The following is a 16,099-nucleotide window of genomic DNA, read 5'->3' on the forward strand; positions in this document are numbered from 1 at the left end:
TCTTTCCCAAATGCATCCTGGGTGAAGGGCAGTCTTCTGGAGGGTGGTATCACCTATTCATGTGGTTTTAGAAAAAAACGTAAGAAGTTGCTGTTGGGGACAAGGTGTATGAGTATGAAATAGCCAGTCTAAGCCTCAGTAGCCCCTTATGCCGTGTAGTCCCAAGGGCACTGCCCCAGCAGGGGAGACCCACCATGAGCTAAACAACTGTAGAGATACCAGGTGCCGTCCTCTGCTGTGGAAATAAAAACCATCTCCCCCGTAGATCTTTGCCCAGCGAGATCATGTGATGGTAATTTAGGAAGCTGGTTTTCCAGATGCTAAGCTAGATTTATAGAGCTATTTTTCTAAATATCCTCCCTGGCACCTCTCTGACCTTTCTTACTTTCAAATCTGAGGCACTGAGGCCTTGTAAGAGGTGACTAACCATGCTGCAGTATTTTTAGAAGAAGCTGAGAGTGGGGCTCTTTACGGTTGTCTTTGTCTTGTTTCAGCTCAGTCACCCAGAGATCGTGGAAGGTCTCGTGCTCATTAACGTTGACCCTTGTGCCAAAGGCTGGATTGACTGGGCAGCTTCCAAAGTAAGACCAGTGTCCATTGGCTCATCTCTTGGTCCCTTCTCAAAATGGCTTATCTGGTTTTTATTTTTATTTTTTCATTCATACAGTCAAGGGCAAGAAGTTTTAAGTATACAGCTTGATAAATGTTTACACATGTAATCACCACTTAGTCAATATACAGAATATTTCCAGCTCTGTGCTTAATACTTCCTCCCTTTCCCAGAAATAACTGTTATTCTGACTTCTACCACCATAGATTGGTTTTATATATTCTTAAACTTCATATCCTTGGAATAATAGAATATATATTCTTGTGTATCTTGCTTCTTTGATTCATCATTGTCTGTGAGTCTCAGTCACGAATGGAATACTATGCAACCAAAAACTTACGGGTTTTTTTTGGTTATTTAAGGAAATGTGAAAATTCTCATGTTTAAAAGAACAGATAATAAAATTTTGTTAAATACATATGTGCATTTATAAGGAAAATAATTTGCTACCGCTAGTTACATCTTCGGCTGGTAGCATTACAGATGATTCTTATTTTTATTTTATGTAGTCTATGTTTTCCTAATTTTCTATGATAAACATGTATTGCTTTCATAGTTACTTTAAAATATTAAACTATTCCACCTGCCAGCAGACCAGATTCTAAAAAGTTTATCCATTCCTCCCCACATTTAACTTCTGGAGAAATGATGTATTTCCTAGCTTTGGATGAAATATATTAACAGTGCTATTGCCAGATGCTATGGAAATTCTTTCTTATAACCTGACTTATTTAAAATTTGTTTTAATGCCTATCTTGGATGTGGGTACATTAAAACTTACCTGAACACTCTTCATAACGTGATACAACCTAGTAAAAATTCTTATAAAGCTTTAGAATGACCTTATGAGTATTAAACAGGAAATGAAATAGGTTATTAATTCTTATTATCTTTAATGTATAACCTGTGGATCACTGATAACCCATGTGAAGATTTCTGGGCTTCTTTCTTCCTTAATCTTTCTGGGACTACATGACCCTGCTCCACCCATATCCACATCTGTCCCCCTGATTTCCTCTTGTCCATCTCCACCCCCAACTCAGTACTTTGCTTCTGATCCAAGTCAGCAGTAGGAATTGAGCATAAAAGCAACAAAGAAGGAAGGCTTAAGGGAATCAGCAACGTAATTTGAGATGGAAATTTTTCTGAAAATAGACTAACAGTCTGCAGATTTACACAGATTGGTGCATTTATTAGACTGTGATGTGCATAGTTTTGAAATGGGAAAAATTAGGAGAAAAATGTTCAAAATGCAAGAACATTCTGTAAACATAGCAATTTCCTCCCACTACTTGAAATGAAGATAGCAAAACTAAAAGAAAGAAAAAAAATCGTTTTTTCTTTTGGATGGCTTGGGAGTAGTTGTAAGTCGTTCCTTATTAACTGTAAACCCAGTGTAACTGCAGAAATACAGGCAGAAATGAAGCAGCTAATAGCTGTGAGTTCTCGGTCCCACGTTTTCGAAGAAGCAATGGCAGCATTTCTTCTAGCCGCCTATTTCAAAGCAGGCTATATTATTACCCTGGAAGGAAAACTTTTCGTTTTTTTCTGACTTGTTTCTTGTTCTCAGGTTTCCTGGGACCACCATCTCCTGAAAATGTGTGACACTGAGTTGTGTTGTTTATTTGTTGAAGGATAACATATATACAAGAAAGTGCACCAGTGAAGTGGACAGCTTGATAAATTTTTACCCATGCTAACTCCCTTGACACCAAGTTTTTATCTTTGTAGCTCTCGGGCTTGACAACCAATGTTGTGGACATAATTTTGGCTCATCACTTTGGGCAGGTAAGTGCCTGTGCCAGCCAGGAGAGGCGTGTGTTTACTGGCTTGTGTGCAAAGTCTTACTCACCTCAGGAAAGAAGGGGTGCCCCAGAACTCACCTGATCCCCGTGGGTTACCACTTTCAGTGCTGTGTGAGATGCACGTGGCCAGCAAAGGCCAGTCTTAGGGGAGAGGAATGAACTCAGTGCCACGTGGCTCTTGGCATTTGGAGAGAGGAGAGAAGGCAGCCCCTACCGCCCACCTGTTCCCTGTGAGCAGATGCCATCTGTTCATGTTTGACAACATCATGTGCCTCACCAAGCATCTCTGGAGCCAAATGAGGGAAGGGCTTCACAGAAATAGAAGTTTCAGAGAAAAAGAAACCAAGAATGTTAGTGCTGAAAGAACCTTAGAGATTATCTTGTTCAAACCCCATGTCTTACTGGTGAGGAAACAAGTCCACGGAGAAAATGACAATTATATGGATAATTGTTACGTGAAAGAGGGGATCCCAGTCCTCTTTTCAGAGAGAAAGTGAGCTGGATAACAGAAGTCTTACACCAATTACAATGTGTGTTTTCTCCTACACCACCAAACAATTCTCAGACACCAGCTGGGTGTCCTGCAGTTCAGCTCAATGATGCCACTGTCTACCTGGAGATAGGTCAGATCCAAAAGGTGAGGGCTCAGCCCTAACCACCAAGCCACCACCACTGCTCCCCCTTCCCCCACTTCAGCCACCAGTTGCCACTCCAGGTTGTCAAGAATCAGGGCTTGCCATACAGAAGGCCCGGTGACACTCATCTCAGCAATCTTCAGGGCACACTTTCTCCATCCTGTGGGCTGTTTCCAGGGTCCAGTCAGGAGACAGAAACCACACACTTCGAGTTGAGAAAATTTAACATAAAATATTGTTAACTAGTAGAAGGTTGCTTACTTAAAGAGGTGAAAGAGAACTCTCAGGTGTCCAAAAGTAGCAGGTGGAAACCAGCAGCTACTCCTAGGCAGAGGACATGTGGACACTCAGGGAACTAAGGACTTAGTTGGGCCCACCCCCACCAAGCCTGAGAGTCATGCCTCTTCAAGGAAGGTAAGGTTTCCAGAGAAAGTACAACCGGCCAGGAGTGAAAAAACTTGCCAGAGGGTGAGGGCCGTTAACTGGTCCATAGAGCCACTCACCAGATGAGGGAGACATTTGTCTAAAATAAGGTCTGAACAGCTGCAGAAGCTCCAGAAGCTGCAGCTGGATGGGGGAGAACCTGGGCCTCGGGTGCAGCTACAGCTTTTCTACGAGAATTCCTGACACCTTGAGCCAGTGGCTCCTGTGCTAAATTTTAAAAAGGGACTGGCAAATGGAAAATGTTTATGCATTCTAGCTCCAGTACTACAACGAACAGTGGATCTGAGGCTGAGGATAACTGGCACAGGTTCTTTGCCCAATGGCTAGTGATCCCTGTCTGTCCGAATTTTATAAGGGTGGATCACTGAAAGGCCTGTGTGCACCAGGTGAGGCTTATCCCTTGGGTGATTAGACTGGGCCATTTCCTTGGGGAGCCCCTGATGTCAGCAGCTTTAGGTCTTTTCTCTGGGACTGGTCAGATTCCCCAGATAAGCTTTGAGGTTACACACCAGACACTAATGTTAGTATTCTTGGAGCCAAGTTCAGAAAAAGACAGAGAGCCTCAACGTTCAGGCTTTAAACTTTCACTTTTCAGTATTGTGTATCTACCCATCTGGGCCTGTGGTCTTCCAGATCAAAGACCTTGTGTTTTATCGTTTCCAGAGAATAGACCTTCAGTCTTCTTCTGAGGTGGGAAAAGGGAAGTCCCCCAGAATGCAGGGGAGGGATCTGCTTTATGCTTTGTTCCCACTGGACCACAGGTGCAGATAATTAGAATGATCATAGTCTTTAGTTTGTAATACACCCTCATCATTCATTGGTCCATGCACATAACCCACTTTTATTTAGTTAATTAGCTAGTTATTTTTAATAATGTAATAAGCACCCACGATATTACCACCCAAAGCAAAAGCTAGGGTTTGACAGTAACCTGCATCTAACCAAATGATACTCTGAATTAACCTGTCCCCCTTCTTTTGTCACCCTGAGGAAACTATCATCTTTTATCAGTCCTTTGTTTTTCTTTATAATAGTCTTACTGAATTTATATGTGTTCTTTTACATTATGTACATATTTCTAATTATAAAAGGGTATTATGCTGATGTAATTTGGGGAACTTTTTTCACTTAAAATTGCCAAGATTGGGCTTCCCTGGTGGCGCAGTGGTTGAGAGTCCGCCTGCCGATGCGGGGGACACAGGTTCGTGCCCCGGTCCGGGAAGATCCCACATGCTGCGGAGCAGCTGGGCCCATGAGCCATGGCCGCTGAGCCTGTGCGTCCGGAGCTTGTGCTCCGCAACGGGAGAGGGCACAGCAGCAAGAGGCCCGCGTACCGCAAAAAAAAAAAAAAAAAAAATTGCCAAGATTTATCCACATTACTGCTGGATGACTGTGAACAGTTTGGTATATGCCTCCTGCTTTATTTGTACAAAAGTCCATCTTGGGTGTAAGTTTAGGAGTGGAATTGCTGGGTCTTAAGTGTTCATGTATCATAAAATTCACACTTTTAAGGTTTAGTGGTTTTTAGTATATTTCTGGAGCTGTGTAACATTGCACTATCTCATTTCAGAACATTTCCAGCACCCCAGAAAGAAACACCACCCCCCTTAACAGCCACGCCGTATTCTCCTCCCCCCTGTACCTGGCAACCGCTATCCTACTTTCTGTCTCTGTGGATTTGCCTATTCTGGACATTTCTTAAATGGAATCATATAATATGTGGCATCTGTGTCTGACTTCTTTCACTTAGCATGTTTTTGAAGTTCATCCGTGTTACATCATGTAGCAATATTTCATTCCTTTTTATGGCTGAATAATATTTCAGTGTATGGGTATATACCACATCTGGTTTATTAGTTGATGGACATTTAGGTGCTTTCCACCTTTGGGCTATTGTGAAAAATGTTGCTGTGAACATTCATATACCAGTTTCTACATGGACATACGTTTTCAGTTTTCTTGAGTATATACCTAAGAGTGGAATTGCTGGGTCACATGGTAGCTGTGTTTAACATTTTGAGAAACTGCCAGACTATTTTCCAAAACGTCTGCACCATTTACAGTCATACCAGCAAAGCATGAGCGTTCCAGCTTCTCCACGTCTTTGCCAACATTTGATGTTGTCTGACTTTTTGATTATAGCCATCCTAGTGGGTGTGAATTAGTGTCTCATTATGGTTTTGATTTGCATTTGTTTATCTTCTTTGGAGAAGTGTCTATTAAAATCTTTTACCCATTTTTTAGTTGGGTTATTTATCATTTTATTATCAAGTTGAAGATTTCTTTATATGTTCTTGATACAGATCTTTAGATATATGAAATGCAAATATTTTCTTGCATTTTGTGGGTTGTCTTTAACTTTCTTTTTTTTTTTTTTTTTTTTCCCACTGTTGTGGCCTCTCCCATTCGCGGAGCACAGGCTCCGGACGCGCAGGCCCAGCGGCCATGGCTCACGGGCCCAGCCGCTCCGCGGCACGCGGGATCCTCCCGAAACGGGGCACGAACCCGCGTCTCCTGCATCGGCAGGCGGACTCCCAAGCACTGCGCCACCAGGGAAGCCCTTTAACTTTCTTGATGGTGTCCTTTGAAGCACAAAAGTTTTTATCTATTTATTTTTGTTTGTTTAACCTAATGAAAGCATCTTTTTTTGTTTTGTTTACATTTTATTGGGGTATAGTGTTGATTTACAATGTTGTGGTAGTTTCAGGTGTACAGCAAAGTGAGTCTGTTATACATATATCCACTCTTTTTTAGATTCTCTTCCCATATAGGCCATTACAGAGTATTGAGTAGAGTTCCCTGAGCTATATAGTAGGTCCTTATTAGTTATCTATTTTATATGTAGTACTGCGTATGTGTCAATCCCAGTCTTCCACTTTATTCCTCCCCCCACTTATCCCCCCAGTAAGCATAAGTTTATTTTCTACATGAAGCACAAAAGTTTTAATTTTGATGAAATCCAATCTATTTTTGCTTTTGTTGCTTGCACTTTTAGTGTCATATCTAAGAAACCATTGCTTAATCCAAAGTCATGAAGATTTACTCCTTTCCTTTCTCGTAAGATTTTTATAGTTTTAGCTCTTAACATTTAGCTCTGTGGTCTATTTTGAGCTAATTGTTTGTACATGGTGTGAGGTTGGAGTACCAGTTCATTCTTTTATATGTGAAAGTCCAGTTGTCCCAGTACCATTTTAAAAAAGACTTCTTTGTCCAATGAATTGTCTGGGCTCCCTTGTTGAAAACCAGTTGACCATAAACGTAAGGGTTTATTTTGGAAGGCTCATTTTTATCCTATTGATATTTGTCTAGCCTTATGCCAGTATCACAGTGTCTTGATTACTGTATCTTTGTAGTAAGGTTTGAAATATAGGGAAGTGTGAGTCCTCCAACTTCGTTCTTTATCAAGATTGTTTTGGCTGTTTTGGATTCCTTCCGTTTCCATATGAATTTTAGGGTCAGCTCATCCATTTCTGCAAAAGAGCTAACTGGGATTTTGATAAGGATTGTGTTGAATCTGTAGATCAATTTAGGGAGCTTTGCTATCTTAACAATACTGTTTCAATCCATGCACATGGAGTGCCTATCCAGTTATTTGGGCCTTTTAAAATTTCTTTCGGCGACGTTTTGTAGTGAAGTCTTCCCACTTCTTTTGTTATATTTTTTCCTAAGTATTTTATTTTGGGGGTGCTACTATAAGTGCAAAGCTTTCTTAATTTCATTTTTGAATTGTTTATTGCTAATGTATAGAAATACAATTAAGTTTTGTATATTGATCTTGTATCCTTCAACCTTGCCGAACTAATTTATTAGCTCTAATTGTTTTTTTGTGGATCCTTAGGATTTTCTACCTACAAGATCATGTCATCTGCAATACACATAGTTTTACTTCTTCCTGTCCAGGCTGGATATGTTTTATTTCTTTTTCTTGCCTAAGCAGAGCTTTCTAGGCCCTGGATAGAACCTCTGGTACAGTGTTGGATAGAAGTGATAAGTGGACATCCTCATCTTGTTTCTGATCTTAGGGGAAGCCATTCAGTGTTTCACCATTAAGTGTGATGTTAGCTGTGGATGGTTCATAGATGTCCTTCATCAGGTAGAGGAAGCTCTCTTCTATTCCTAGTTTGTTGAGCACTTTTATCATGAAATCGTGTTGGATTCTGTCAGATGCTTTTTCTGTATCTATTGAAATGTATGTGTGACTTATGTTCTTTATTCTTTTAATATGGTGTATTACATTTATTGATTTTTGTATGTTGAACCAGCCTTGCATTCTCTGGATAAATTCCACTTGCTCATGGTGTGTAATCCTTTTTATATGTTGTTGCATTCGGTTTCCTGGTATTTTGTTAAGGATTTTTGTGTCCATATTCATAAGAGATATTAGTCTATAAGTTTCTTATGTTGTCTTTGTGTGGTTTTGGTATTAAGGTAGTACTTGACCTCATAGAATGAGTTGAGAAGTATTCTCCCTTTTACTTTTTGTAAGAATTTTGGAAAGATTGCTGTTAATTCTTTAAATGTTTGGCAGAATTCACAGTGAAGCCATCTGGGCCAAAGTTTTTCTTTATGGAAAGTTTTTATATTACTAATTTAATCTTTGCTTCTTCTTGAGACACTTTAGGTGGTTTGCATCTTTTTAGGAATTGGTCCATTTCATGTAGGTTATCTAATTTGTTGGCATACAATTATTCATAATATTCCCTTATAATTATTTCTGTTTCTGTAAAGCTGACAGTGATGTCTCCTCTCTCATTCCTGTTTTTAGTAACTTTGGGTTTTACCTCTGTTTTTCTTGGTGAGTCTAGCTGACTAATTTTCGATTTCATTGATTTTCCCCATTCTTTTTCTATTCTCTCTTTCATTTATTTCCACTCGCATCTTTATTATTTCCTCCCTTCTGCTTGCTTTAAGTTTCCTCTCCTTTTTCTAGTTTCTTAAGGTGGAAGGCTAGCTATGAACTTGAGATCTTTCTTCTTTTTTTTTTTTTTTTTGCGGTACTCGGGCCTCTCACTGTTGTAGCCTCTCCCGTTGCGGAGCACAGGCTCCGGACGCGCAGGCTCAGCGGCCATGGCTCACGGGCCCAGCCGCCCCGCGGCATGTGGGATCCTCCCGGACCGGGGCACGAACCCGTGTCCCCTGCATCAGCAGGCGGACTCCCAATCACTGTGCCACCAGGGAAGCCCCTCTTTCTTCTTTTTTAATACAGGAATTTACAGCTGTAAATTTCCTTCTAAATATTAACATAGCTGCATCCTATAAGGTATTTTCATTCATTTCAAAGTATTTTCTAATTTCCATGTGATTTCTGCTTTGATCCATTATTATTTAGGATTATGTTGTTTAGTTTCCCACATTTCCTTCTGTTATTGATTTTTAATTCATTCCACTGTGGTCAGGGGATAGTCTTAGTATTTCATTCCTTTTCACATTTTTACTGAGACTTGTTTTATGTCCTAACATCGTCTATCCCAGAGAATGTTCCATGTACACTGAGAAGAAAATGTATTCATTCTGCTGCTGTTAAGTGGAGTGTTGTGTAGATGTCTGTTAGGGCTGGTGGTTTATAGGGTTGTTCATTTCTTCTATTTCCTTGTGATCTTCTGCCTCGTTATTCTATCCTTAATTGAAAGTGGGGTATTAAAGTTGCAAACTGTTGCTGAATATTCTGTTTCTCTCTTCAATTCTGTTTCATTTTGCTTCATCTGTTTTCATTGTTATGTCTTCCTGATGTTATGTCTTTTTAAAAAAATATTTATTTATTTATTTATTTGGTTGTGCTGGGTCTTAGTTGCAGCAGGCAGGCTCCTTACTTGCAGCTCACCGGTTCCTTAGCTGTGGCATGTGAACTCTTAGTTGTGGCATGCATGTGAGACCTAGTTCCCTGACCAGGGATTGAACCTGGGCCCCCTGCATTGGGAGCGTAGAGTCTCAATCACTGTACCACCAGGGAAGTCCCGGATGTTAAGTCTTTATTAAACAGGACTTTCAACCAATCATCCTTTGTACCATGTTTACCCTCTGCTTGCAGGGAGAACTGGTGCGGACAAATCTTGGGCCTTTTCAGGCTCCTTGGTACATGGTCACTTACTTTTTTCACTTTCCCCACTGCCAGCCTAGCAGCCTTATTGAGTCTGTTCAATGAGTGATTACAGTCTTCCTTCTGCTTGCCCACTTTCAAAATATTACTGCTGTTGTCACTTTTCTTTGCTGTCTTTGTCCTTATGAGTTTATGGCTTATAAAGAAAAAAATTTACTGTTATTTTTATGATTTTTCTGGAGGGAGTAAAGCTGTACTTTAATCCAGTATCTTTAACTGGAAGTTTCAACGACCATGGTCTTTCCACCGCATAGTGCTAGGTAGAGTAGGTACTTACCTGAAGACAAAGGATGCTTGGTTTTGACCGTAGACCTTAAAAACCAGTTCGCCGAATTTACAAAATTCCATGCTAAGTGCTCTGGGAGAGACAAATGTATATAAGATATGGCCCTGCTTCTCCAGGAGCTCACTCTGTGGAGAGATGAGATATACAGAAATACTGCTATGGCACATGTAAAAAGGGATAAGTAATAAGAACTATTGATACCTTTCACTGAACGTCTGCAGATTTCAGACAGACGTGTTATGTACATTAAACAATTCAATCTAATAATCTCATAATGGGAATTGTATTATTCCCACTTTACAGGTGAAGAATGAATTGTTTTATACAAGGCCAGCAGCTAATAACATATCAAGGGAGATTTGAAGCCACGTGTGTCTAACTCTGAAGCTTTCCTCTTTCTACCATGTCAGGGTATCTTAGGAGAGGCCCTGTTAGGGACCTAGAGGAATTCAAAGGCAGGAGAGGATCAAGGAAGGCTTCAAGGTGGAGGCATCCCAGCTGGGCCTTGAAGGATGGATAAAATTCAACATTTTAGATTTTGGGGGGAAGGGGAATCATTCCAGGAAGGGGGAATAAGTTTGCTCAAAAGCCAAAGAGGAAGGAATTATAAGATGCATTTGGGGATTTTAAATAACCTGGTGGGAGACTTAGTGTAGGATACCTGCGGGAGGTTAATTAGCCAAAACAGCGCCTGACCTGGAAGAATGAGGCCCTGAGGTGTTTGCATTGGAATAGGGGAAAGCTAAGAAGAGAATTTTAATGATTTTTGTAAAGTAAGAACATCCTCACAACATATATATAATGTGTGTTTAGTTAAAAATGTGTGAGGTCACAGACAGTGGGTTGTCACAAGGCTGAAGAGTTCATTTAAAATTTAAGCAAGCAAACACATGTATATGGAATCTAAAAAAAAAAAAAAGGTTTTAATGAACCTAGGGGCAGGACAGGAATAAAGACGCAGACGTAGAGAATGGACTTGAGGACACAGGGAGGGGGAAGGGTAAGCTGGGACGAAGTGAGAGAGTGGCATGGACATATATACACTACCAAATGTAAAACAGATAGCTAGTGGGAAGCAGCTGCATAGCACAGGGAGATCAGCTCGGTGCTTTGTGACCACCTAGAGGGGTGGGATAGGGGGTGTGAGAGGGAGATGCAAGAGGGAGGGGATATGGGGATATAGGTATACGTATAGCTGATTCACTTTGTTGTACAGCAGAAACTAACACAACATTGTAAAGCAATTATACTCTAATAAAGATGTTAAATAAAAATAAAATTTAAGCAAACAAATGCTTGTATTGCTCTTATTGCTTTGAAATGAAAGCAAGTAAGTTTTCTGAACGTTAATAATCTCATCTTCTCTAATAAGAAAAAAACCCCACAGTGATATCCCCTTTCTTATCTATCAAATTAGCAAAAATCAAAAAGTGATCATTTGTACTAGCAAGCATGTGGGAAAACAGGTAGTATAAATAACTGAGATGGCTCCATATACCCTGATAAGGGATGACGACCTCTGCCGTACTTTTAAGTGGAAAAGCACAGTGTAGAACGGTACGTGTAGCAGACTACACTTTTGTGTTTTAAAAAAATGTGAGTGGGAGGTGCAATTTATACGTAACAGCTTTTCCTGAGAAGTTCCATTAGCACTTAAGCCAGTTTTACCCCTTTTATACCAATATCATTCCTTCTCTTTTTTTTAATCTCAAACTTTGCTGCTCAAGTTCCCCTTCAGACTTTCAAGGGGGAGCTGGATAGGTCATTTCATCTCTAATTGCCATGTGGTTCATTTGTTGTTCACTTTTCTTAGTATCTTCAGCATTTATCACGTTTCCTTGGAATGGCTCCAGTGCCCTTTAGTTTCAGGTAGCCTCTGATCCAGTTGGTAAGTTTCCTACTGTATTCTTGGCTCACTTTACCCATATAGTAGTGAGAATGCAAATACACATTCTCCTTATCTCTGTTTCTCTACAAGGCTTGCTGGTGGTGACCTTTATACACTGCTTTAGATTTACTGACTCTCACTATCCCTGATACATTTCTTTCCTCCAGTGTAAACACCTTCCGTTCTGCTTAAAGCTATTTACTGCGGGGAGGGGGGGGTGGGGGTGGTGGTGGTGGTGGTGGTTGTGTGTATACATATATGTACATATATGCTTATGTACACAAAAACCTAGCAACTCGTTCTGGTGGCCTCCAAGAAGACCAGCAAAATAGGGACCACTGGACAATGGGCAGTGGAGAGGGAGATTCTCTTTTTACTGATAGACCGTTTTGTTTCTCTTGAATTTTATACAGGGAATATAGCCAATATTTTATAATAACTTTAAATGGAATATAATCTATAAAAATTTTGAATCACTGTGTGGTACAACTGAAACTAATACTATATTATAAATCAGTCCTACCTCAACAAAAAAAATAGTATTGGTAATAAGAGTAAATAAATGATAAATTGACTTAATAAAGTGTTATAAATGGAATGTAATATATAATTCTACAATGTATATTATTAAATGATAGTATATAAATAGATATTATACCCATTATATTGATGAAGATACAGATAAGTTAATTATGCAGATTTATAGCTAATAAGAGAGATGTTACTTTCCACTTATTTTATACTTTACAGTCCATATAACTTTTCTTATTTAATTTTTAAAACAGCCCTGGCAGGTAGCTGGTTATTATCTTTATTTTACAGACACTCTATTTTTATGAGAATGGCAGAACATGAATAAGACACAAATAATGAAACTAGGCTTCTGAATGGTTAGGTGACCTAAGTTTCACATCTAGTGAAACTTGAATCCAAGTTTAGTGCAGTTTCCTCTGTGCTGCAGAGGAGGGTGTTCAGAGCATGTCCCCCAATTTCTGTGCTTGATTTGGAGTTGATTACCGACCTTTTCCATCATAGATTCTTTGGTGCCCTCATTCAACACAGAATATGGCACTGAACCAGTCTGCTGCAAATAAAAAAGAAGCCATTCAGCCTACCAGTACATAAATAGGCCCCCCAGGCTCTGCCCCATCTCCCATCATGGGCAGGGAGCTTTGGCTTTGGGCATTGAGAATGCAAACCAAACAAGACAGACTTGTACTGTAGCTCAGAAGTTCACCTGTGTCTTCTTTTCATTGTTCTAGGAAGAGTTGCAGGCCAACCTGGACCTGATTCAGACCTATAGACTGCATATTGCCCAAGATATCAACCAAGAAAACCTGCAGCTCTTCCTGGGTTCCTATAATGGGTACAGTTGTTTCTATTCCTTCCCTTAAATGCAGACTAGGTCTAAGAAGATAACGGATATTTAAGAGAGAAGGAGAAGAGGAAATAAACTACTCCTTCCAGTGTTGTGTGATGGGACTGCTTTCGTACTTTTCACCACAGTAGAAGGGGAAGGGCTTTCAGACAGAAATGAAGACAGCTTTCAAGAGCAATGCATGAAATTGAAGGCTGTTTCAGGCATGTTCAACCACCAGTTGTACTTCTAAGATGTTTTGAGACCAGAAGTACCTAAAGTGATGTACACACACAAAACACACAAATTGAGGTGGCACAGAAAGAGGCATGTAGGTGAGGCAAAGAATAGAAGTCTTGGGCCCCAATTCAGTCTCTCTGCTGGTGTCCTGCCATCACGCAGAAGTGACACATGGGGAGAAGCTTAATTCTTATCTTGGGACCAGCTTCTCCAAGGTGAAAATGTTAGCTCCTTCTATCTTTCTGGGTACATGGAAAAAGATTAAGGAAATGGGTCAGCTGTAACTTACCCAGAGTCACACAGCCGGTCAGGAGCAAAGCCACGTTTTGAACACAGTCTCTCTAGCTCCTTCCTCTGTGGAACAAAGCCTCCTTATTTTTTGTTGAAATCAGAAAGGTTATTAAGTACTGCACTGAACTGTTAGTTACCAGGAGAATGTTCCCCCAAAAAAGTTCCCCTTGGACCTCCATGGCGGTCCAGCACTTAAAATTCTGTGCTCCCAATGCAGGGGGCACAGGTTGGATCCCTGGTCAGGGAAGATCCTGCATGCCACGTGGTGTGGCCAAAAAAAAAAGAAAAAAGTTCCCCTTAAGAAATTATTCCTATAAACTAGTTGGAAAATTGAACACTTAAGACTTGAGGATTTCAACAGCATTGCTATTGAGTTTTGAAGTTGCCTCCTTTTAGCATCCTGCAGAGTTCCTTTTTCCTGCTCTGTACCACTCAGGATGCCACTGAACAAAGTGCACAAGGGCCCCTTCCCTCATCTGTGTGAAGGAAAGATAGTTTTCAGATTTCTTGATACATTTTGTTTTTCACAACCAGGAAGTAACCTGAGTTGCCATGATTTTACCTGAAAAGTGCATTGATTGCTTTGTGTTTCTCTAGACGCAGAGACCTGGAGATCGAAAGACCCATTCTGGGACAAAATGATAACAAATCAAAGACATTAAAGTAAGTCCCTCAGTCTCCCCCACTACGTTGCTCAACATCTTTGCCTTGCATGGACAGAGTCATTTTCAGTGGAGTATATGTGCTGCTTGCTGAGTGTCCTCTTATTTTCCCTCTCCCCAGGTGTTCTACTTTATTGGTGGTAGGTGACAATTCACCTGCAGTTGAGGCTGTGGTAAGTATGTCCTGATGTTGTGAAGATGAATAAGATGAAATGCAATAAATTGTGTGTAACACACTCTGCTGATGTACTCGAAACAGTTGGTAGGTACTAGTTTTTGTGATTTCTCATTACACAGACCAGGGTTTGCACTTTGTTACCCAGTGTGGAGGAAGAATTCCTCGTTGATCCCTGTGTTTCATCAGAAGGGTTCAGGACTGCCCTTGAGTGCTTTGGGTGGTGGAGCTCGCTCTGTGGCAAGCAGGACAGGTAAAGGCCACTGGCTTATCGTCAGACTTCTGACAGCCTTGGCCTTCTGCAGCCACCACAGATGTAGAAGGCTACTGGGAGCCTGTATACTTTCCTCAAGCATGTAGCACACTGGCAAAAAAAATATGTGCTCATTGTAGAAAATTGGTAAATAGGAGGACAGGAGGAGAAGTCATGATCCCATTACTCAAAGACAAGCCATTATGTTTTTCTTTACAATAGATGGGATGATATTAGCTATACAGTGTTTTGGGACCTCATGACTTAGCACTGTTGAGAGCATTCTTCCATACTATAAAGTCAGTATGTCTGTATAATATTCAGTCTTATAAATATACCCTTGTTTATGTAAACCCCATCCTCCTGTTGATTATTTCTGACTTTGCACCATTAATAATGTTGCTGTTGAACATCCTTATAGAACCTTTGCCTGAATCTTTGATCATTTCCCTGGGATGAGATGGAAATAATGTGTCAAAAATCATAAACCTCTGTAAGGTTTTTAATACATTTTGCCAGATTCCTTTCCAGGAAAGACATAACAGTGTGTTGCCACTGCCTATGTATGAGAGTGCCTGTTTCACAGCATGCTGTTCAGCATTGGACTTTTAAATTTCATTAGTAGTTAATTTGGTTAAAAATGGTATCCCACTGTTTTAATTTGCACTTCCGTAATTACAGATGAAGCTGACAGTTTTTCATAAGTCTGTTATCACTTGCTTGTCTTTCCCACAGCATATTACCACTTAAGTATCTGCGTGAAATTATCTGGTTTTCTTTGGCCTACTTCACTTCTACCCTATTTAGAGCAAAACATTAGGAAGTAAAGCTTTTAGAAAGGGAATCTAATAATTAATCAGAGATGCAGACATAGATGAGAAGCTTGGTGGGCAGGGGGAGTGTTGGTAGGGTGAGACAGGTATGACAGTAGAATATATTCACACTTTCCTGAATTACCCTGTTAAACAGTCTGTGTCTAGTGTAAAATACATAATGTGGCTTGAGCACAGAGGAAAATAACTCTCAACTCAAAAAAAAAAAAATCCCCAAAGGTAATAAAGTTGTAGTGATTGTAAAGGTCCGTCTTTTTTGGCTACAAAGGTAGAGATACATGCTACAAAATATCAAAAACATTTTTTCATGAACATGTGTTTATGAAAATAGTATCGTTTATAGAAAACACCCTTAATCAGAATTCTCTAATCATGCTGAGCTGCCTTTTGGAAATTACATGGACTTAAAGCAACATTACCAATTATTTTTCAAGATTGTGTAAGTTGGCCAATACAGATAAGATCTTTTTCTCTTTCTGATTTCCACACCTTCAGTGTTTATAGAGAAGAACTTCAGGAATGC

The 16,099-nt window shown here is 40.1% G+C and overlaps 1 protein-coding gene across 3 annotated transcripts in view; it reads left to right on the top strand.

The window, feature by feature from the left end:
* Nucleotides 1–16,099, top strand: part of NDRG3 (NDRG family member 3) — a 61,027-nt gene that overhangs the window by 36,596 nt on the left and 8,332 nt on the right. For all 3 annotated transcript variants that reach the window (XM_007447739.1, XM_007447738.1, XM_007447737.1), the window contains 5 exons: nucleotides 495–581; nucleotides 2,342–2,398; nucleotides 13,028–13,131; nucleotides 14,251–14,316; nucleotides 14,437–14,488. In XM_007447739.1, coding sequence (XP_007447801.1) covers nucleotides 495–581; nucleotides 2,342–2,398; nucleotides 13,028–13,131; nucleotides 14,251–14,316; nucleotides 14,437–14,488 — 366 coding nt within the window. The remainder of the gene's footprint in view (nucleotides 1–494; nucleotides 582–2,341; nucleotides 2,399–13,027; nucleotides 13,132–14,250; nucleotides 14,317–14,436; nucleotides 14,489–16,099) is intronic.

This window comes from Lipotes vexillifer, unplaced genomic scaffold, assembly GCF_000442215.2.
Source record: "Lipotes vexillifer unplaced genomic scaffold, Lipotes_vexillifer_v1.1 scaffold397, whole genome shotgun sequence".
Lineage (NCBI taxonomy): Eukaryota > Metazoa > Chordata > Mammalia > Artiodactyla > Lipotidae > Lipotes > Lipotes vexillifer.